Raw genomic sequence first — 25,177 nt, forward strand, 5'->3', positions numbered from 1 at the left:
TTCTTGAGACCTTATTAAATATTGCCTAATCATCTTAGAAATAATTTTTTAAATCAAATAAATAGAATCAGTTTAGAACATAGTAAAAGTGTCTGACTCTAATTATGACCTAAAAAAACTATCCAATGAGAGGCCACTATAAATTTTACCATTGGTCAATTACAGTGTATTCTGGCCTCTCATTGGCTAATTTTTTTTACGTCATAATCAGAGTCAGACACTTATACTAGGTTTATATAAGGTTGTAAGATGTTTCAAATAAAGATAGGAATATTCTGGTAATGATAATTGCTATTATTTTGCTATTTACCCACAAAATTCTGTTTGAAATCGATTGGATAATTTAGTTAGTGTTCAGCGCTATCTATTGTTACCGACGCAAGTACTGGCCATAATTATAGAAAATCTTCAGTAAGAAATAGTCATACAATATATATTCTTGTAAGTCAAATTCTTTTTTTCCGTTTCATATATCATTTGCTAACAAATTCTTATATGTTAAAGTAACAGGATGTCTACCTTTCTTTAGCCAAGAATCTCGCTCACAGCGGGATCGATATAGACAGTGAAATATTTTTTCCTTTTACTTTTTGAAACTGAAATTGAAAGTGGGGGGGTCGACTTTCCCCCCAACACTTCCCAAATATCTTCAAGGGGCGTAGCTACTAGTTAATGAATAATCTAAATGTAATTTTTTCCTTCATATATTTTTAAAACAAATATTGTATGTTGTCATATATTTATTTCATTAATAAAAATCTTAATATATGTAAGACTTGTATGTATTTTGCATATATCTATAATACAAAGTAGAACGATGTCTGTCTGTCCGTCTGTCCGTCTGTCTGTCTGTCCCTTAAGATCTCGGTAACCACTGAACCGATCGGATTCTACTCTTCAGGGTATCTACCTATTGGTCCTGTGGTGGTTTTAAGCTATTTTCTCGGGGGGTGGGACACCCCCAACCCCCCAAAAAAACAAAAAATCCCCCCCATTTTTTTTTGAAGGAGATTTCCATGGTCATTTCGATTTTCGCAATAATTTTTTTTTATTACCTCTTGGGGCAAAGCCCCTACAGGCTAGGGGCGAAGCCGCTAGTCTATAATACAAAGTAGAACGATGTCTGTCTGTCCGTCTGTCTGTCTGTCCGTCTGTCTGTCTGTCCGTCTGTCTGTCTGTCCCTTAAGATCTCGGTAACCACTGAACCGATCGGATTCTACTCTTCAGGGTATCTACCTATTGGTCCTGTGGTGGTTTTCAGCTATTTTCTTGGGGGGTGGGACACCCCCAACCCCCCAAAAAACCAAAAATTCCCCCCCCCATTTTTTTTTTTTTTTTTTTGAAGGATATTTCTATGGTCCTTTACGATTTTCACCATAATTTTTTTTATCACCTCTTGGGGCAAAGCCCCTAGAGGCTAGGGGCGAAGCCGCTAGTATAATTAAATGAAATATATATTGAATGAAAGCAAAAAAATATTTCAAGATAATCCTTATTTTTCTTTTACTTTTGTCTTAAACTGAAAATGATTAAACAAGAATGTTTACGTCCATAATAAGCAAAGCACAATAACGATATTCCAATGTAAATAATAATAATATTAATAATAATGTTGACTGAAAGTAGTACAAAGATCCCTACAGTCCAGCCAGATGGGGCTCTGTCGCACCTGGTACCGTCAAAGAGAAATCACCTAGTTCAATATTATTAAACTCTTATGTTCAACCATAATAATAAAAAACATGCAATAGTTATCTAATAAATTATTAATATAAATGTAATATCTATATTAACTATAACATGTCTATATGATTTAATCATAAAAGGATTGAAGAGTTATTGAATAAAAGTTATTATTATAATTATTATTTTGAAACCTCTGCTGTATAAATTTAGACAGACAGGTGGAAAATGTGATTTATAGAGAAGATAGATCAACAGTAATGAAAGTCTTAAATAGCCACCAAGAAAGCAGGGAGAGAGGGGATAATGGACTGTTTATTACACTAGTCCCCAAAGTTTTATAATAATTTGTTTTCATATTCGTTGGCTTACCAACTTTGGGGACTTTAGTGCATTTTGATTGGTTTGATCATTTAGTGTTTAATCGTTTCAACCACTAATTTTAATCTACAGAAGGGGACTTTTTGTGTTTCATCATTAGGGATGTAAACTAATTTATTGACCATTGTCTTATCCATTTAGATCCTTGCCAAGAAAGTCATGTTTCTTCCATAGAATATACATATTTTAACATAGGCATTCAAAATCATAATAATATCATTACACATATTCATGTATTTTTATGCATAGTTTGTTACTTTCATAAACTGGGTTGGCCGTTGCATAAGCTGAAAATGCTAGTTTAGGACAAATGAATTTTATAAGGTTTGTAGATACATCGAATTTTAATCAGATAATTATATAGTATATTTACTGAACATTACGGATCAAATAACTGTTACAACACAAATAATATACCTACTGGAAAGACGACATTTAACAACTCCTCCTAATTTTATGCTATAAGAAGAAAATTCTAAATTGTTATGGTTTTGATAAAATGATAAAAAAGTATATTATAAAAGATTTATTTTATTAAAATAACATAAAAGTATGTTTAATTTTATGAAATGGAGTTACACAGCCAACCCGTGCTCCGGCTTGAACCCACGCCCATCTTCACTCTCCCCCACACAGATGATGGTTTGATGGTTATGTGTGTCTACAAGATCCACGGAGTCTCGCACAGACAGAGCTAACAAAACAACGTCGTTAAAACCAGGGCCCTTGCCTCCTTCACTGTATTAGATACAATTTTGTTATAAAAATGTAAATTCTTATTTGTACATAAGGCAAAGAAATAAGAAAAAATAATTAAGATATCCTCACTAGATTCCTTGTATATAAGTGAATTCTGATAGTTATTACACATAAAAACTGACTAAGAGTAGGAAGCTAGGCCAGTCTCATCTACCAAGATGGGACTATCAAAAACCAAAACTGTAAGGAAAACAGATAGGATTGTTAGAGGGAATATATCCAGGGATATACCCTAAGGCTTTAGACTTGGCCGAAGTTAAGTACAGTTGTGATGTATGACAATTAGAATTCACTATATCCTTTCCTTTTATAATAATATTTCAGTAGTAAAAACTTGATTTTTAATAAAGATCCACTGATAAAATGTTTTTGATTATATCACTATAAAGATTATCATATGTGCATGGAAAGGGAGCCTTTTTATATTGTTGAGTTTTCATTATAAAGAAATGTCATGACCTAACTTATTTTACCCTTTCAGTTGGCTCCCCGACCGGGAATCGAACCCGGGCCTTCCACGTGACAGGCGTAATTTAAATTCTCTTTTCGAAGTATAAAACCTAAAGTATATGAATATAATAAACAAAAAGCATCAAAATGGTTTCATATATTTACAGTAATAATAAGCTATTACAACTAAATATTATATATTTATTAAAGTTGTCTGACTGTTATTCGTCGTTACAAATCGTTATGCCCCATTGTCCTATCCCTACAAATTTTAAACAAGCATATTTCGAAAGATAATCTGTCGGGCAAAAATCAATTTGGTATATTGTATATTTTTGGAATATCATTAAAGTTTATCTATTGCCAAAAATTCAAATTTAAACTTGGGTTTTTGTTCAAAACCATTTCCCACCCTCCTTTTCCCCCTTTTCCCCCTTCCCCTCTCCCGTGTTTTTTTTTTAATCACAAAACTACGTTTTAAACGTGATTCTTTTTTAAGAAAAAAGGTGCCCGCAGCATAATCTATCAAATCTGACATTTTTCGTTATTATAATATTGCCCAACCTACCATTTCAAACAAGAAAAAAGATGTGCATCGATATATAATTATAGCCGGTCCATCTGTCCGTACGTCCGTTCGTCATAACAGCCGAATTGGCTACTTACCTAACAGCCGTAAGAATTGTCCAATATATGTTAAACTTATTCCATACTGTTTTTCATATTTAAGTCAATACGCAAAGCGTAATACTTAGATAATTATAAAACGGTCCCATTTGTTTATAGCTTTAGATTTTAAACATTTTTACTCCCTTTTCTTAATATACTAATCGTCTAATGTTCATGAGTTCGAAAAATTTATAATACAAAATTAGCGACATATTTAATTGACAATAATATATTATAATTTGAATTCTTGAATTAAATTATTCAATAGGCAAGGTTTCGTGATTTTTTTTTCAATTCAAAAAATAAAAATTTTCATGTAGTATTACCTTTGGAAAAAAAAGACAATGCTTTTCTGTATTTAGGGTCGGTTCGTACATAACGATAACTGTTTTTGTTAATCTAAACGACTATTTTGTTCTATCGCTTTCAAACTTCACCAAAAAATCTTTAATTACAAGTTAGAAAAAAGTACGTATATTATAGTCGCCAAAACGGCCGTATATCCATTCCTAAAAAAAAAAAAAAAAAACAGTTAACCTTTTAGCGTCCTACTTTACAATATTGATTTTTAGGACAGTAAAGATGTTCTAAGCAAAGCGTCTCAATAACCAAGTCCCAAAAACAAACGTCAGTATGCCCTACAACAAATCTATTAAATTGAATTATTTACACCTTCGTTCTGATTATTCAAAAAGGCACTGTACAAATTGCTAATGTTTAGTAGCCCTATCGCGAAAAGGCTTCGTTTCTATGTATTGGTCGCTTTTGTTTTATATATATAATATAAATTAAACAAAATGAAACCTTAAAAATCTACGTATTATAATTTTGCCCCTAAATCTGAAAATTTTGAAGAAACAAAAGGTGTTTTATTTAACAGCTATTAAAAGCTTAAATTTCAAGGACCTCTCTATAAACTGTCATCAAACGAAGCGAAATTTTATTTGTTTTTTTTGTAGCGCGACTACTCTACAAACATTTACGATGAACGAAGTCAAATCTGTTGCAAATATTATAAAAATGATTCCAGCCTTACTCAATTTAATGCTATTTTTTTTAAATAAGGTTTAAAACAATCATGTTATACAAATTTACATATATTCTTGGTCAAAGTATTTCTGCTTTTATACCCAAATTTCGCCCTCATGGTTAATAACATTGTTGTTACGATATTTAGCCCTACATATTTTCAAAAATTTAACATTGTTTATTAATACACACAAACAAAATACCCAATTCTAGACAAAAAAGAACCTTTTTAATATTTCCTTACAAGAGATTGTGATTAAATAAAATAAATTTCATACATAAAGGAAATATACTTACTCCTAAAAGTTTTTTTTCTTCTAAATTAAAACGATTTTATCCCACAGTGTTTGAATTTATTACAAAAATACCCCCATTTCTAAGCACAATTTTTGCTCACCCAAAATGTATACGAAAAGTCATCAAATAAGATTTTTAAAAGCGAAACTTTTCTATAATTAGGGTCGGTCCGTCCGTCCGTAACGGATAGTTTTTTTCGTTAATTTAGCCATGTTAGAATTATCCTATCGATTTCGAATTTTGATTGGTGATTCCTTTAATAGTCGGGTAGAATTTAGAAAGAGTAGCAACTCTATAATCATTGCCAAATCGTCCGTACTCCCATTTTAAATACGTTGATTTCTTTTACTTTTCTAACAACAAATTTTTATGTAATCTAATCATCCGATTGATCTGCCTTTTTGTATATTGATTGCTGGAACAACAAAGTATATTGTTATAAGCAAAGCAATTCTATAATCAAGTCCTAAAATTGTAAGTATGTCCACAAACATTATCCCGCAAAACGCAGGTTTTCAACAAATTTACTACAATTTTGCTTACATTTATATTCTGATTATTAAGTTCTGACACTATATAAGTGTTAATGCCCGTTTTCCCTACCGTTTCAATGCTTTGCTTTTATGGATGTTGTCATCCTTGTTTGAAATACTTATTCAATAAATATTTCCCTATCTTTTTATCGTTACACTAGACTACTACTGTGTAAACTTTAGGTGTTTATATCCAATAAAAGCGTAAATTCCATAAAAGTGTAAAATTATAAAACACCAACCTATTCTTCCCCTAAATCTAGAAGCGAAACTACTGTTCAATTATCGTCATTTACATAACCCGTCATACAACATCCTGCACTTTAACCCAGTCAAATTAGTTAGCCCCTAAACAGTATGCATTATAAAGTATCAAGATAGCTAGATTTATTTATTTTTTTTTGTTAAACGAATTTGCATAAAATGAATATTTTGCGCTTATTACAGCTGTATGTACACCCATCAGAAAATCAATTTCATCAAATGATTTTAACTTCAATTATCCATTTTCAAAAATTACCCGAGTTTGTTATATTTTTCCTTGTAACATATCACAGGAAACTACTTAATAACTAAGGCCCATCCGTCAGTCGTAGTCATTTACGTTAAAGAAAACCTAACATTCCCCAGCCTGTATTTAAGATAACAAGGAATTTGTTAATTTCTGTTCACGAAAATCATGGACACTTTTTTATCATCAAATGAAACTGATTCCGCTGTTTGTGATACTATCTTCCTTGTTTGCCCTAAAAATTTGTGCTTTTCCCTTGAAGAACGACGCCTTACTACAATAAAGTCAATCTGTCTTCTCATTTATCCGCCCGTTTGACAGAAAAGACCGTCGAAAAATATTTTTCATTCTTTTAAACATTTAAAATCATCCAATAAATTACAAAACAAGAGAATTGATTTCCCCCCCCCCCCTCTTTCTAAATAAACGTTTTTTTTTCAATGTATATATACATATTTGACGCGAAGCTACTTTATAACTCAGAATGTCCGCTCGTCCGTCTGTCTATCAATCACGGGATGAAATCAATACAATTTCGCGGCAATTATAAACGATAGACAGCTATGACACCATTTCCACACACAAAACTAAACTGTTATTATGACTCGACTTTAGCTATTTTTGGTTGATTTTCAAATCCCATGTATTTTTAGTGCTTTTGATTCGAAATTCGTTTTTTTTTTCTTTTGTGGGGGCAATTCATACAAATAATTTTAAATTCTCAAACTTTTGATGCTTCACTACTTATGGATGTTACAACCCTTAATTTTATATTTCCTTAAATTTCAAAAAAAATGTCAGTCTTCAAAAATATTCTTAAAAGAAAATTAAAGGAAAAAAGGTATGAACAGTGGACTCAGCCATTAACAAATTAGATTTAGCCACAAATAATAGCCACACATTTGTTGTTTGCGCATTAATAGAAAATTGACGCAAATTAAATCTTATACTGTATGTGAATTAACAATCATTTGAAGCTCACTAGAATATGATTTGAATATTTTAATAACAAAGAATCAAAGACCACAGTAGTTTTGTATAAATATTTAATCATATAGTCAAAGAAAAACAACCATTCAAAGTAACTTTATTCTCCAGCTTAAAGTCATAAAGATGTTTTTTTTTACAGTGTGCTTGTTGCTTTGAATGCTTATTTTTCTTAATACTTCACCTTAACATTTGAAGAAGATTTGAATTGTGCAGGTCCTATTTCACAATCCTAAAATATGTTTTGTTTTATGAACCATTTATATATTGTTTAGTGAGGCCACTCTACAACACGTTATGTAAGTCCGTAAGTTTGTCACATCGTTACTGAACTATCTTAACTTCAACTATATTTTTTAGTTGACAAAACAAAACTTATATAAAACAAAACCCAGCCACCACCATGTTATTCCCTCATAAGCGTAATAAAATGTATATTTTTTCCTCACCTGGTTAGTAGAGTGTTCATATAATTGAATCTGATAGCCCCAGACTTCCTCCTACAAAGAAAACATCTAATGTGTTGAGAAGAAAGACGGGACAATTTTATATAATTGTCGATAAACTATTCTACAAGATTAATCTGTATTATTTACCCCTACCTAAGCCCATTTGGACCTTTGACCTGCCAACCTAACATTAACAGAAAATACTCCCGATTATATTATGTGTTTACCATTATTATTTTTTATGTATATATTATAAAATAAACCTTGCTACCCATGAATAATATCGTCCTTATTTATTTTTGATATATAAAGTTAAGCTCAAAATCCATACCAGTAAAGAATACTGCCACAAATCAGAGAGTCACCATATTTTCTCTAAACTCCATACTACTGGCGACAGTTAATCATGTAATGAACATTAAATTGAAACTCTATCAGACCTAAGCTAAATTTAATCAACACACAATCATTGTTTGTTCTGCAATAAAAAATAAAAAGGTGCAGAAAATAAAGCCATCTATAACAAGTTACAACATGGTTTCTGCTTTGGAGAATAAAAAGATGGATACTTTAGCAGAAGAACTTTTCTAAATAGCAATTTCAGAGTTCTGTCCACACGTCCAGGGATACAGGTGGATGTATCCACACATTGCAAACCAAACCTGGCAGCGATCCTCTCACATCTAAGACGAGCTAAGGGAAGCATTATGTCTACCTTTGTGCCTAAATACATATTGCATTGAATGTTAGATGTTCATGGTATAATAAATTTCAAAGGTGATCAAAAATTAAAATAAAAAGAGGCAAAACTTTCACCTACAACAACAATCTCAGCCTTGACCCCCAGAACTTTAAAATACTGTAAATACTGCAATGTGGAATTCTCAGTAGAAGAAAGGTCATAGCAGACCAACACTATGTCCGCCAAAGATAGTTGGTCCCAGGTAACTGAAGTATGACCTCCTCTTCCTGGAACATCCAGAAAAAACACTTGATATGTTGTTGATCGATACCTGCCCACTACAACACGTTCTGAACTCCTCACATCTCCTACTTCTCCTAAGAAAATCGTAAGAAGAGTACAACGTTTATGAAAAAAAAAAAAATCAAGAAGTTATCTTAACATCTACACAGAAATTTCAGACAAAAATATTGACACCTGAAAGAAAGAGCTGCAATAGAGACGATTTACCAGTTCCTGGACCCCCAGTAATAAGAACTGTTAAAGATCCCTCCATTTTTGATCTTATTCTGAAAAAAATAATATATTTTGTTCCATATCTGACCAATCAAACGTTAAACAACAGAATTATTGTGTTCAAACACTGATATCACGTATTCCGACCTTGCTACATCACGCTCTAGACCACGGATTTTAGACGTAAGAATTTTGATTGTTTTACGTTTCACATGGACTTGTATAAACAGACAAATAATCACAACTTTTTCAACAACGGTGATAAAAAGAGTTATCATATCCATGAGGTCCATTTCAAATTCAAACATTAGAGACTTAAAACCAGTTACATTTTGAGGAACGGAAAATAAAACAGTGACATTTTCATTTGGCAGGTCCTCAACAGTCGAATAGTGTTCTTCATTTGCATCAAAGGATCCAACTACAGCACCTCCCTCCATTAAAACCTAAACGAACAAAAGCCTGTTAAAAACAACCTATCTGTCTACTGTTTGTTTGTTGTTTAAGATCCCCCAAAAATTCTACTCCCTACTATACATCCCACATTTTCTATAACAAACTATGCTAATTATACCTGAATAATTTCTGTTCCAGCATTCTCCAGAACTTGTTCTACCGCGAGGACATCAGAAAAGGATGTAGATACAGCAGGGCTAGTAATAAGAGACTCGTGAGTGGTTGTGGAAACTGTCGGAATAGTTTCAGTATCAACAATGTCATGAGCTGGGCTGATCAGATTCTCAGAAAAGGACGTTGACACACCAATAGGAGCAGTTGTGGCAGCTGTGTGAGTAGTTGTAAAGACTGTTGACAAAGGAGCTTTAACATCTGTTGAAGGGATACCATTCGTAGAAGGAGGACTATTGGTTCCAATATGAGGTTGCTCCACGTTCTCCGTTCCCCACAACCAACTCTGCCCACTACCTCGAAGCACCTGAAACAATAAACTTTATTAAATTATATAATGATATGTACTAATTTGTGTTATAAATAAAGAGAATCAAAACGTCAATAATTTTTTTTCTCTTGTGGGGAAGACCCCATATATTTTATATACCCTTATATATTCATATGTATTCTTGTACATATATATATATATATATTTCTCTTATATAGAAATTTTACCAAAATATATTTAAATAAAAATATTCCTTATTTCAGATAATATGAATTTTAGTGTGAGCAAATACAATGAACATATATTATAATCGTACAATATAATACTTGTAAAAATACATCCTGCCACAAGCGGGGTGTAAAATAAACAAAAAATCATATTTCCTATAAAATATTATACTGTGTATACGCCATTTATACAGACTAAAATCAATGCTATTATATATACTGATAGTGTTCATAGTTGGTTTCATCTTTGGTGTTTCGTGCACATTTTGTATGAATACAATAATCAACACTTGCCGGAAATAAAAAAATAAAAATGTCAACGATACCACTAGCCAAATATGAAGAACTCCAAAAAGAGCTAGCGCAAGCTAACTCTAGAATTAAGGAGCTTGAAAAACAAGAAAGTTCTAGCTATTTCAGCGATTCTAGTATTCCAAACTCTGAAACAGAGGAAGGACCAAGACGCAAACGAAAAAAATACAAAAAGAAGAGACCCAAAAGCAAAGCGTCTTCTCTAAGAAAAATTCTTCGACAACATCAGGAAATCCTAACTAAACTTGGAAACATAAATACTCAAAACACAGAGGAATCAAATGAAATCAAGGCTCTTGTCAACTCTCTTGGTAACACCAACCTCAAGGAAGCACTGAAAGATGATGATAATAGTAACCCATTTGCTGAAGAAATGGTACAACCTCCAGATGTGTCAAAAAATTCTAACGCCTCCTCTGCCACCCTTAGGGAGACACTGCAATCACTACGTGACTGCTTCAAGACAACCTTCTCTGGAAAGGAAGAAGAGGACCTTGAATCTTATTTCATGACTGCAGGGAAGCTAGCAGAAAATCACAAACTGAGTAAAAGCCAATTTTTTACTCTAATTAGATCCCGAATATTAATGGGATCAAACCTCTATATCGAAATAGGAGGACATGAGTATCAGAGGTCAAGTCTTAAGACAATGTATCAGGAAATCCTGTATACATACGGCCGCCAACGTAATTACGTACGTACCCTGCACAGCCTCAATTCATTCAAACCAACCCACAATATGCAGCCAAACGAAGTGTTTACCAGGGTTAAAGCACTGGTTATCCAGTTAGCCAAAAGCTCAAAAACAGAGGATATGACATCTTTCATCTACTCCAGATTAAAAGAGAAGATGTTGTCCCTCTACCCTGAGATATCTCAACAGGTTGTTGAGCAAGAATACAGAGATAAAACTCAAACCACCGCAAACTTTACACGTATCTTCCTCAGTTTAGCCCCTCTAAACATCAAAAAAACAAACAAAGGCAAGGACGACACAGTGTTGGAAATTGAAGAGAATCCGCCAACAGACGATGAAAGGGAAAAGAACGAAAACAACAAGGTACACATTGTCCGCTTAAACGAGGCGGTAGTAAAACGCCTTGCAGGAAAATGCTATAAATGCGCATCAACATCACACTTTGGACGTGATTGCCCTGTCTACAAAGGCTGTGCTTTAGCATATTATATATGCAACAAATGCAAGCTTTCGGTACACTTACCGAAAGACTGCAAGGTAACAGCAGAGGATATAAACCTTGTATATCATGAGGACAATGTAAGAATCCAAGTAATACAGGAAAACCAACCGTCAGAACCAAAAAACGTAGAATAGGGGAGCCTGAACAGGTTCCCCCTCAGCTAAATATGGACAAAGCAACAACCACAGAATGTACACCAGCGAACAATATGATACATGCCATACAACCTAAAATATCTGAAAATTTGAATGATTCTATTGTAAATAACTCTAGATCCTGTGACAAAAACATACAGGTTGGAGAATCATACACAGCTCAACAAATAAATCCAAGTAAGCCAACAAAGATAAACCATATTAAAGAAGTTAAAGAATCAATAAACCAGACGCACCATAACAAAGATAGTCCTGTCGATGCCAGTTTTTGTTTTCATTTTCTTTTAAATCAATTAAAAGATAAATGCAAAGAACACAAAAATGATATAGTAAATGTTATAGTGCTAATATCTTTCTTCCTCTTTGGAATAAACGCCACAGTAATGTTTGGCATAATCCATGTGATCTATCGAATGGTTACAAGTGATACTGCAAAAAAGGAACCTAACGATGTTAGCACAAAACCCTCAATAAAATCCATCAAGTCTGAGTACGAAAATCTTAATGTCCCTAAACAAAATTCCCTGAAACTCAAGAAAATCAACAAAAGATTCAAAAATTTGAGAAAGAAAGAGTTATTCAGAGAACATCAATCAGATGACGAAAACAGCTCTGATGAAGAAGCTGAAATCTACCTTGCTCCTGACATATCTTCAAATACACCATCATCTGCTAAATTTCACATCAAAGGACAAGCAGGGCATGAAACTATCAACTTTGAAGTGGACACAGGTTCTGCTGTTTCTATAATAAACATACAAGACTTTAGAAAAATTGATCCCGCGTTAATCCTTAATCAACAGGAACCCACAAAGGAGTATAGAGACTTTAGCGGAAAAAAGATCCCTTTTTCTTTAGAAGCCACCATAACTGTCAATTTTGACAACTTATCAATAACACACCCCTTTTTAATTTCAGAAAAGGAAAATTCAACCAACTTATTGGGTATAGACGTAATCAGAAGTAAAAGATTGAATCTGGAATTTGGCTACAGGAATGAAGAAAGTAGAGTCTTCTTAACTTTCTACAACCACCACAAAAAAGTCAAACAAAAGGTAGAACTAACTGACACCACTGAATATGAGATATGTGTAGTATCAGATACAGTATTGAAAGGTAACACAACAACACATCTCATAACAAAAGTGAAAGATGAACAAATTAACCGTATATCCTTATCAGAATTTTACAATTGTATTGGCGTTTCAACCACCGACATTAGCCCTTTTACATCTGAAACAATGTTATCAACATTTGATGTAGATGGCAGCCTCACAGTTCCTATAACGAACCCCCAGTTTGGCGATTCAATTTTATTCTCAGGACAAGTGGTGGGGAAGTTCCAACTACTCAAACCAGGCACTGAAATCTATGATAGGCGTACAAATACTACAGAAGTTGTGGGTGAAAATCATAGGATTGTCCCAAACCTTACAACAACAATAAAAAAGTTAGAATCACACTTGGAAAAGGGCAAGTCCATTAACAAGATAAAACTTGTCAACGATGATCAAACTTCTGAAGTCGCCTCTGAATCAGACCTAGCAGAAACAATCTACCCTCAACGAATCCCTGAAAAGGAATCTGTTTGGACAGACCTTCTGTCTGACGTCCCCCCACATTTACGAAAACGAGTTTTCCACACACTAACGGTGAAACATCCTAATGTAGTGAGCAAATCTAACACAGATTTTGGGTGTTGCACCCTGAGTCATAGTGAGTTCTGTATCGAACTTACAGACTCAACCCACAAATCAACTAAGCCATACCCATTGAATAGAGTATATGAACTTCAATTGAAAGAGGTTATTGATGAAATGGTTGCCAATAACCTTCTTATCCCTGAAAGTAGTCCGTATAGCTCAGGAGTATTTATTAGACCAAGACCGGATTCTACCAATACTGGGAATTGCAGAATAAGAGTCATCAATGATTATCGTGGTCTAAATGCAGTAACGACCCCAGACTGTTTTCCCCTACCAAGTATTAATACACTACTCCAACAGCTAAATGGGAACAAATACTTTGTTCTCATGGATCTGAAGGATAGTTATCAAAGTATAATGATAAGAAAGAGCGATAGGTTTAAAGCCAGCATTATTACATCCTTTGGGCAATATACGCCGCAAAGGATGCAATATGGCTTTAAAAACGCTCCTTCATGGTTCAGTAGACAGATTAGTAGGGTCGTTTACGACCTGAAAAACTGTCTACACTACATGGACGACATTATAATATTTGGACAAACACCTGAAGATGTTGTTAAAACTTTTGAAATTGTCGTCGAAAAACTTGATAAGGCTGGTTTCAAAATATCCCTCCAGAAATTGAAAATGTTCAAGTCTAAGCTCAAACTTCTTGGAGTGGTTATCTCTAAGGAGGGCATCACCTGTGATCCCGCCAAGATCCAAGGAATCACAGAATGCCCTGAACCTACAACAAAACAACAAGTTCAAAGATTTCTAGGTATGATGAATTTTATATCTGACTTTATACCAAACTATTCATTAAAGGCTGCACCCCTCTACAATTTGACTTCTATCAAGTCAGAAAAGGTGACTCTCAACGATACAGAAAGAAATGCCTTTTTAGAGCTCAAACGCCTTGCAACCAAACCAACAATGTTAGCTTTTATTGACCCAAAAAAACCTATTTATCTAGAAACAGACGCTAGTAATACAGGGTATGGAGCCGTTGCATATCAAGTTGATACATATGATACATCGGCATATTCCACCTTACAGTCAGAAATGGAAAGAACCATGAATCTAACAGTAGAAGAAATCAACGAAGAACTAAAACATATCATACACCAATATGTCAACAACTTGGATGTCCCGAATTACGAACCTGAAGACAAACCTTCATCAGCGTCACAGACAAACTTTTCCCCCTTTTTAAACGGAGAACTTAAGGTCATCAAAAAGAAACAGAAAGTGTATGTACCCCGCACTATCTTTTTCGTCTCCAAAAAGTTCTCTGAAAGTCAAGTCAGATGTTGGAGTTCTTTAATGAAAGAACTCACTGCCATCTTAGATTGTATAGAAAAACGATCAGACTACCTCAGTATGGCCAAGGAGGTCATCGTAGTCTCTGATTGTTCAGCCTGTATGTACCTATACCATCAAAGTAAATCAAACTCATTGATGTCAAGATACATGGCAAGATTAGCTTGCTACCCCTTTAAAATTTTGGTGAAACACAAAAGTGGTGAAAAGCTAACACTTGCTGACAACCTAAGTAGAATCTTTGTAATAGATAATGAAGAATACAACAGAGACAAAATACCACACAATGCTGGTATAATAGTAAGAAATCCATTCCCACTAGGCAGCGTGATCACTACAAGTGATATAATAACACTATTGCAAAAAGGAGACTCACAATACGTAACATCTGCAAACCATGAATCGATTACAAAATCCTGCCAAACTGAAATTTCAATGCTAGATATTAAAGGATTGTTTTCAAAAGAACCTATTGAAACGGTAAACGTAATACACCCCATTAAATCTAAAATTTTTGAAGAAATCAAACAATCCTTGAACACGGAGGAATATGTCAAAAGACAACAAAGCGAACTACAAGACATGTACCTAGAAACCCTCACCAAGACAAAGGTTGGCTACAAAATTACAAATGGAATCCTCATGATGCTACACAAAGGAAGTTACAAGAGATTGACACCACCATCATTGAGGAATTGTGTTCTCTCAAAGGTACATCTATTAGGACACTATAGTGGAAGAACAATGGCTAAAATTGTCTCTAGAACTGATATATGGCCAGGCCTTGTCAAAGACTGCAATGATTTCACACGAACCTGTCTGTCTTGCTTATGGATAAGACCGCCAAGGGGCCCCCATCACCGATTAGGGTACCCCTTGACAGGTCAGGTGGGTGAAATCTTGCAGATAGACATAGTCAGTGGATTACCCGCCGTCAACGGATTTAGTTTTTTTACTACAGTCATTGATGTATTTTCTCGCTTCATCATATGTTACCCACTACGCCAGGATAAAACAAATGAAATTGTTTCAAAATTGGAAAGCCAAGTGTTCAGCCCGTTTGGACCGCCTAAAATAATCATAACAGATGGAGCAATGAACCTGGGAAAGTCACAAAAATTCAAAGATTTGTGTAACTTATATGGTTCCGTAGTCAAGATACGAAGCCCTTACTCCAGTCGAAGTTTAGGCCTAGTAGAAAGAGCACACAGAAGCCTCCTTGATATAATGAGGTCACTAAGCGACAGTTTCGAATCAAACTGGCTGATGACCCTTCCTTTAGCCGTGTCTATTTACAACTCAACTCCACATGGAGCTACTAAAATTTCCCCCTTTGAGTTGCGATACGGGTATTCTAACAAGCTTTTCAACCCTCTAACAGATGACACATCCTTGATTTGTCTAAGAAACACAAACCTCAAGCAGTACAACTCAGAACTTAAACAAAAGCTGAAAAGGGCGTATGATTTGGCAAAGAAAAACAATGACGCATATAAGGAGGCAATGCGACAAAAGTTTGGAGGGAAACAAAGCAATTTTGAGCCAGGTACATTTGTGTTATCACAAAACAAAACCCCCTCTGTAGGACAACGTATCAAAACAAGGGATAAATACTATGGACCCTTTCTTGTCAAAGAAAATCTACATCAAGTTGTGTTTGCTGAAAATGTCATGAACAACAAGACAACATACCTACACAAGAACCTATGCAGGATAATTCCCCAAAAGTCTTTAGAAAAATATGCAGATATGCCAGAATATGCAAAAAAGATTTTTGGAGGGGGAGTAAACTACGAAATCTGGAAAGATCTACATGATGAAGGAAAACTTAAGGAATTCCTGAAAACAAGAAATCATCATGGATTAGAGTATGGAGAAGAAGGACCAGTACCAATGTTTAAACCTGTTTTAGAAGCCAGCGAAGAAATCTCTAATGCAAACATACCACAACTACAAGACGAGTTAGAAGAATCAAGTGAGCAAGAACTCCAAGTTCAAGCACCAAACAACAACAGAGTGACATTTAACTTACCAGAAGGCCAAGAAAGCCAAAGACCTTCTCGCATAATCAGGAGACCTAGTCGTCTTGATTTATAAACATACTATAGCTATCTCAGCCTACATATGCATGCTTGTATTTGTACAAAAGGAAACAAAATAGTGTTAATATTGTGTCCCTATTATCAATGTGTATGCTTGTATTTGTACATAAGGAAACTAAAAATAAAATATTAAAGTAAGCCTAATATCTATACATGTACTGAAAGTTGTATATTTGTATTTGTACAACAGGAAACTAAAAATAAAATAAGTATAATATTACCTACGTAAATTGTATGATTAATTGTCTAAAATGCAATGTTACTTCTGATATAATAATTTTTCTTAATTACAGACAAAATGATAATGTTTCTGTTTTTACTACTACCACAAGTGATTAGTTCTTTTGAACTTGTCTCAAATAACGGAAAATTTTTGAATGGTCATTATGTATACCAAGTTTCAACCTCCACTATGTGCAAAACCAAGAAGGACATATCCTTTGCTCTCGATATACAAGAAATAGATGATTTATTTGATACCACAACAAAAATCCACAAGAAATTCTCTGACCAAGTTAACAAAATGATTGAAGATTTTAAAACGTCAAATGATTTTGCTATCATAGGTAAAAGAAGATACCATCTTACAAAAACACCACAGACATACTCACAAGCCATTCTAACCTGCAGAGATAAAAAAGGCAGACTTGTCGAAGCAACAAATGACAACATCGATAACATCATTACCTTGAGCAAAAAGATAACACCCATACAAACTAATATTTGGCAAAGCATAAATGCTGACAAAAATATGCTGTTCACTATATCCACAAAAGGGTTACCTACAAAACACAACAATGTCGAAATTACTACAACCCTAGATGACGTGAATGACCAATCACAATGTACCATCTTCATAACAGACCCTTTAAAATTCACAACGACCTCGTGTACAAACACAGCCATAACCATATGTGAAACAGATGTACAGCCATCAGATATACTACATCTCTCAATCCTCAACTCAAATTTAAAGTCAACTTTGCTGGATTTGAAGCATCACATATATGTCTTCAAACAACAAGTAAAACTCCTGCCAAAATCCAACGTAACTACAACTACCAAATATAACCTAATCGATCCAAATGTATTGGAAACGTCTAAAGGTCTGGCAGAATTATCTTCATCAGCACTAACAGAAAATATTCTAACATATTCCCAATTTGTTAGTATAAATATAAAAAAAATAAACGATCTCAAAACGACGCTGTCACAAAAATCAATTAATGTGTTTTCAGTAGTAAAAGAATGTGATCATGAAGTCAAACCAGGTGACACGAAACAAGAAAATAAAGTCTTAATAGGCATTGGAACAAAAGGCTCCACAATTCTTTATCAAGCCAATGAGTTTGACAACTGTACCAAACATCCAGTAATCAGAGTAATTCCTTTTATGATGGAAAAAGGACTTGAAGGAAATGTAATCTTTCTAGAAGACAAATGTGTAGAAACACCCAAAACTTGTTTATCAAATTTTTGTGTTGAAAACGAATACAAACCTAGCATGTGCTGTAAAAGTGTTTTTAACACTACAACAAACACATGCCCAGAGTTACACAACACGACAAACTTCTACTTTCAACATGACAAGAAAATTTACTTCAGCTCATCTATGCCATTGAAACTAGAAGGTACTTGTGCACCAAAGGATTATGTCAAAAGAGGAATTCTAACAACAGACACAAAATGTAAAATCTCAAATGTCCCTTTTCTCAACAACACCGCAATCCAGGCAAACTTTTCTTCTTTTGGAAAGGATGGAACACCTGGCAAAAATTTAGACAAAACTGAAATTCCAAATCCACCAACATGGATAGTAGTGTTAATAATAGTATCCTTGTCAATCACTGGCTTAATCTCTATCCTGTTAATCTTCCTTTATGTATGCAAAAAAACACAAAGACAACAGACACAAAGAACTACAAGTGAAGAAAGAGTAAACGGTACTGGAAACATAACCTTAACCTCAATATTAAAAACGCCAAGACCTTGCCATCATAACAAAGAAGTTTACTTTTCAGCATCAAACACAGAAACAGACAGTTCAGAGGATTCTGAACACTAACACTCATTAAAAGAACCTTAAACCCACTAAATACCGCATTAATGTAACCTATTTTTTGTTTATCATAATAACCATTTTAGCTGTAATATACATTGTAAATAAAACTATATGTACCTAAGGAAAGATCAAATAAAAAAAATACAACACTAGAATAATGTCATTTTTCTCTCAGTTTGTATGCAACCTTACCACTCCTTTACCTGCTTTTCATCATAATAACCTTTTTAGATCATCGACTATTTTTCAAACTCAATTAATTTTTATTTTTCAGACAAACTAGGATATCCTTGAATGAAACCTTGCTTTAGTCAATAAAGTATTATAAAAGGTAAGCCAAAAATTCTTATATTAAGTTAAAGTATGTAACTCTATTTTTATTTTTCCTATAACTGTTAATCTACCAAGGTTGACAGAAATAAATAAAAACATTGCATCCTTTCTTTTTATACTAACATAGTTTATTCTAATTAGCTACCTAGTTAATACTCTATTTTTATTTTCCCTATAACTGTTAATCTACCAAGGTTGACAGAAATAAATAAAAACATTGCATCCTTTCTTTTTATACTAACATAGTTTATTCTAATTAGCTACCTAGTTAATACTCTATTTTTATTTTCCCTATAACTGTTAATCTACCAAGGTTGACAGAAATAAATAAAAACATTGCATCCTTTCTTTTTATACTAACATAGTTTATTCTAATTAGCTACCTAGTTAATACTCTATCTTTGTTTTTCCTATAACTGTTAATCTACCAAGGTTGACAAAAATAAAACAAAACATTGCATCCTTCCTCTAATGTTGCCCTAATATTATTTAGATAGTTAACCAGTACTCATAGTAGGAAACAACATACTGTTTAATTATATTTCACAAATTACTATTTTAGGATGGAGGTAGATGACTTCCAACCAGATTATGAACCAGAACAAGAGTACAGTTCACCTTACCCACCCTGCCTGTATATATTTACAGAAACGTATAATCCTCCAGAAAACCACAAAAAGGATTATGAAAGAGTTGGGATTAAGATAGCAAAGGGGAAGGACAAATATATCAACGTTACACCCCACAGAAACATAAGCCCAAAGATATTGGGCCGAGATGACAAACTTTACTATAATGAGGTCTTTATTACTAGTAAAACCCTCCTTACACAGCAAATGGAAAATAATACAAACTTTATCTCAACTTACAAACTGAAGTGGTGTTCAAGCTGTCAAGAATACACCTACAATTGGAAAGAACACAAGAAAGAACAAAGACACGTTAATACAACAGAGAAACTAGAACCGTTTCAACATGTAAAACGGACGAAAACAGATCCTAAATGCAGAATTCTAGAAATCACATCAAATCACAATCTATATACTTCACAAGATGGAGAGAGAAAAATCATGTACCTAAATGAAGAGAAAGAATCCATTACCAGCATATACCTCAAAAATAGTACGTCACGAAAAATAAAATTACTAACCTCCTGTGGATCAAACAAGAACAAAGGATACATAACTTTTGTAGGTGGTGAAAAATTAGGAGATTTTGAAATCTACAACCATCAGGAAATACTCTACCCTAATCAAACATCAACCAAACCAATAGATATCTGGACATATAATACCTGTGCCAGCTCTGATTTAGAGTTAGAAACAATCATACAAGAACTAGATTCCAGGCAAACAAAAAGATTGTCCCAAGTAATTACAGTTTATAAAAATTACTGTAACATTTTCTATAACAGCAACATTAGTCCAAAGGCTGAAATATGGAAACATATAAAAAATGTTCAATTCAATGATGTAGAAGAAGAAAAAGGTAGCGTGGGAAAAATAACAAAATCATCCCTATTGAAACCACAATGGTCAACCAAGTTTAGACACATGGAGTTCAAGTTAGAACAAAGCCAAACATATAAAACAGCTTTGACACTAACACCTGATGAATCCAACACACTCGAAACCATTCGACAGGAGACTGATAAGAATAACTTTCTTGCCAAACTGATTTTCATCATTTTAGCTGAACTCAGCTTCTATTTCAACAACCAGAATACAACAGAAGGAAAAGTAACAAAAATATTAAAATCAGAAAAAGAAGCAAAAGAAAGATTACATATAAATGTAAAACAGATTACAACAGCTGCACTATACCTGAAGACAGGAGATAGAGCCCTCATAATGGTCAAGGATGTCTTAGTTTTACCTGCAAAGATCGCCCAAATAGACTCAGAAGAAATGGTTCTCATAATCCAGGACCGCAACCTAGTTCAACAGGATGATTTGGTAAGAATCTCCCCCACATTAAGAATTCAACCCTATACAATAGTATTGAATGTCCTTGAGGAGTTACAAGCAAAAAAACATTTTCAGGAGGTGGCAAGTAAACTTTTCACACCTACTGAGGAAGATTGCACACCTGTAACATTAGAAGAGACAAGAGAGACATGTGTGTTTGAAAACACTCAACTGGATGACAACCAAAAGACAGCTGTTTTGAAGACATTACAAGCACCTGTTCCAGGACCAGCCTCAATAATCATTGGGCCCCCCGGTACAGGTAAAACCACCACGATAGTTGAATATGTTTGCCAAGAAACAAAAAGAGGTAAGAAAATACTGGTAGTCTGCCCAACAAACCAAGCTGTGTGTGCACTACACCACAAACTAGCTAACATGGACTTCTTTAAAGTTCATGGAAAGAAAATCTTGAAATTTTCTACACCATCAATGAAGGTGTCCTCTCATTGTTACCGGCTTTGTACCTCCGTTCTCATTGATGAAAACACAAAACACACATTTCCATCTGTTTCATCCATTAAAACAGCTGACATAGTGTTGTCAACACTCACATCTTCCCACCGTTTAGGACATATCAAAGACAATAACACCACCTACTGTAAGGAATTTAATGTCGTCATTTGTGATGAAGCAAGCTTTTCAAGCGAAGCAAGTATATTAATCCCTATAACGGGGCAGATTGTCAATGGAAATAGAAACCTCAAGTTGGTATTGGTCGGGGATCCGAAACAAATCCGTCAACACCCAAGATCCCTTACTGCAAAAGAAGCACCAAAGGTGGACATAATTTCAAGACTCATGTCCAGCCCTGTATACAGATCAAACCCCCACCTCCACCAACACCTTCAGGAAAATTATCGGAATGCTGTTTCCATCTGCAAAACGCTTAAACAATTAGTTTATGGCAAGGAAATGACAGCAAAAGCCACCTATCAAGGGAGTATAAAACTGTACCATGCTGAAACAGCATACCAAGACATGAAGAGCTATTCCAAAAATAGTATACCTGAAATAGAAAAAATCATAACCTTATTTAAAGAAACTGAAGAGAATAAGGTACTCCCAACGGTACTAACCTACTATAGTGCACAATCCCATGTTACCCTGGCAGAGGCTAAGAGAAGACGATTTAGAAATTTCCACCAAGTGCGCTCCAGCACTGCAGAGAGCATACAGGGTTCAGAAGCGGATGAGATCATCATCAGTCTGTGTCTACCAAAAGTCAACAACGAGTGGCAAAATGACCGAAACAGAACCAATGTCCTGTTCTCCAGAGCAAAACATAAAGTGATGATCGTGGGAGACACATTCAAAATGTGTGAGAGTACCACATTCCGACCCATTCTCCAGCGTGCCTTACAACAAGGAGAAGTCCATGCAGAACCCTTCATCTTGAGTAAATTGGAGAAACTAATCTGCCAAAAGGTGTCTGAAGGCAAATAAACAAACAAAATGTTCAAATGTAAATAGGTAAGGTTTGGAGAATTTCAAAGTAAATCTACTCTATAATTCAAAAGGATTCAAAAAAAAAAATGTTTGTTAAATTCAAAAGAAAAATTTTTTACCCCCTACCACTCAAAAGGTATAAATTGAAATTCTATATGTTTTTTAATTATAGAATTGTTTAATCATATTTGCTATATAAATATAACTTTTATATCACTTAAAGCAGGGCTAAATAATAATTAATCACCATCTATGTTAATGTGTAAAAGAAATAAATTTAAATTTTATTGTTGAAAATTTTCATCAATTTGATTGCCATTGATCCATCCTTTTAGATCCCCGAAAATACAAACGTTTATAAAATAATGAAAAATAACTTCATACATAATATATATACATATACTCTTTAAATGTTTCTATGTACATGGTTCTTTGAATAAATAAGGTAACGACAATAACAATAGAACCCTTTTATCAAAACTTTTATAAATTTCTTTTGTCCAAATTTTCTACTATATTTGTGAAATCAAATTTGTTTTATTCAAGATAATTTAAATTATGTAACAAAGTGCGATAGTTATATTCCTTTTTAAAAATAATATTTTCAAAAAAAACCTATATTCTTTTTAGAATAACTGTGTATAGCGTGTATATACTGAAGAATTGTTGTAAATATCCCAACTTTAACAAATAATAAACAAGGTAACTTACCAATACTAATAAAATAATCACTCTCATTTCTTTAGATTTTCATACATCAACCTAACAGAATAAAAGATAAAACCCGACTGATCTTGGTTTAGAAGAGAAAAGTAGACGAAGAAGTAAACCCCCCCCCCCCCACACAATTGACCCTTTTCTCTGAGAGACTTTAAAATGTCCGTACGAATACCCCATTCCCCTTTTCTCCCCCCTGAATAAGCTCCGTCAACTTTTCTCTGTCAAATACCACAAAATTTGTTTGACCCCCTAAATTTGCAATATTCTATTGGGACACATAAGAGCAAAATAATGTTTTGACATCTCTTTTTAGGAATCTTAAGGAATTTTTCGTAATTATAAGGCAAATGACCAACTTTTTAGGCATAACAAGGCAACAAAGAATGATATAGTAAAAGTTCTTGACATGACCACAGTATTGAATTGTTTTATCATAAATGTATATATTAAAATGTAACAGGATAAAAAATGTATTATAATTGTAAATATGACCAAAATGTTTGTTTCTTTTCGAGTAGGTGACTGTTACAACACAAATAATATACCTACTGGAAAGACGACATTTAACAACTCCTCCTAATTTTATGCTATAAGAAGAAAATTCTAAATTGTTATGGTTTTGATAAAATGATAAAAAAGTATATTATAAAAGATTTATTTTATTAAAATAACATAAAAGTATGTTTAATTTTATGAAATGGAGTTACACAGCCAACCCGTGCTCCGGCTTGAACCCACGCCCATCTTCACTCTCCCCCACACAGATGATGGTTTGATGGTTATGTGTGTCTACAAGATCCACGGAGTCTCGCACAGACAGAGCTAACAAAACAACGTCGTTAAAACCAGGGCCCTTGCCTCCTTCACTGTATTAGATACAATTTTGTTATAAAAATGTAAATTCTTATTTGTACATAAGGCAAAGAAATAAGAAAAAATAATTAAGATATCCTCACTAGATTCCTTGTATATAAGTGAATTCTGATAGTTATTACACATAAAAACTGACTAAGAGTAGGAAGCTAGGCCAGTCTCATCTACCAAGATGGGACTATCAAAAACCAAAACTGTAAGGAAAACAGATAGGATTGTTAGAGGGAATATATCCAGGGATATACCCTAAGGCTTTAGACTTGGCCGAAGTTAAGTACAGTTGTGATGTATGACAATTAGAATTCACTATATCCTTTCCTTTTATAATAATATTTCAGTAGTAAAAACTTGATTTTTAATAAAGATCCACTGATAAAATGTTTTTGATTATATCACTATAAAGATTATCATATGTGCATGGAAAGGGAGCCTTTTTATATTGTTGAGTTTTCATTATAAAGAAATGTCATGACCTAACTTATTTTACCCTTTCATAACAGAAAAATGAACATACCATTGTATAGGATAGATTAGCTTTAAAATCAAACTAAATGCTCATTGGCAAGATGATTCATCGTAAACAGCCAAGAAAATCTCTTTTCCCACAGATTTACGCATAGACAGTTGTTTAGTAGATAAAAAAATATTTAAACCAAAATAGCATTAAAATTATTTTTTTTTTGTAATAATATTACTATGTCTATACAGTCAAGTATGAAAACTTCCATGAGTAGAGAAATATAATTGTAATGATATAAATAGTTGTCTCTTGTTTGTCCAGAGACATTTTTTTCTTCCACAAGGTTTTTCAATCTCCCCAACACCCCCCAAAAAAAGAAATTTTAACTAAGTAGGTATTTTACATTTATCCAGAGATGATGAATGTACTGTACATTCCCAATTTAGTAAAATTATTTAGTTGTTAT

General features: G+C 33.7%; 3 protein-coding genes across 3 annotated transcripts; 1 reads left to right on the forward strand and 2 right to left on the reverse strand.

Moving 5' to 3' along the window:
• Positions 1-8,492: 8,492 nt before the first annotated feature.
• Positions 8,493-8,995, reverse strand: LOC145335386 (uncharacterized). The gene is made up of 2 exons (XM_080181134.1): positions 8,908-8,995; positions 8,493-8,807 (listed from the first exon to the last, which is right to left on the reverse strand). Exons 1-2 carry the CDS (start codon positions 8,984-8,986, stop codon positions 8,530-8,532), a joined length of 357 nt encoding a protein of 118 aa, XP_080037260.1. The 5' UTR covers positions 8,987-8,995; the 3' UTR covers positions 8,493-8,529.
• Positions 8,803-10,184, reverse strand: LOC145304478 (uncharacterized). Its single transcript, XM_080146360.1, has 3 exons — positions 10,161-10,184; positions 9,521-9,880; positions 8,803-9,392 (listed from the first exon to the last, which is right to left on the reverse strand). The coding sequence occupies exons 1-3, from the start codon at positions 10,182-10,184 to the stop codon at positions 9,045-9,047; spliced, it is 732 nt and encodes a 243-aa protein (XP_080002486.1). The 3' UTR covers positions 8,803-9,044.
• Positions 10,185-20,795: 10,611 nt separating this feature from the next.
• LOC145304479 (DNA-binding protein SMUBP-2-like) lies at positions 20,796-22,655 on the forward strand. The gene has a single exon (XM_080146362.1). The coding sequence runs from the start codon at positions 20,796-20,798 to the stop codon at positions 22,653-22,655; it is 1,860 nt and encodes a 619-aa protein (XP_080002488.1).
• The last annotated feature ends 2,522 nt before the right edge of the window (positions 22,656-25,177 follow it).

This window comes from Acartia tonsa, chromosome 13, assembly GCF_053477335.1.
Source record: "Acartia tonsa isolate MP-2025a chromosome 13, ASM5347733v1, whole genome shotgun sequence".
NCBI classification, from domain to species: Eukaryota; Metazoa; Arthropoda; class Copepoda; order Calanoida; family Acartiidae; genus Acartia; species Acartia tonsa.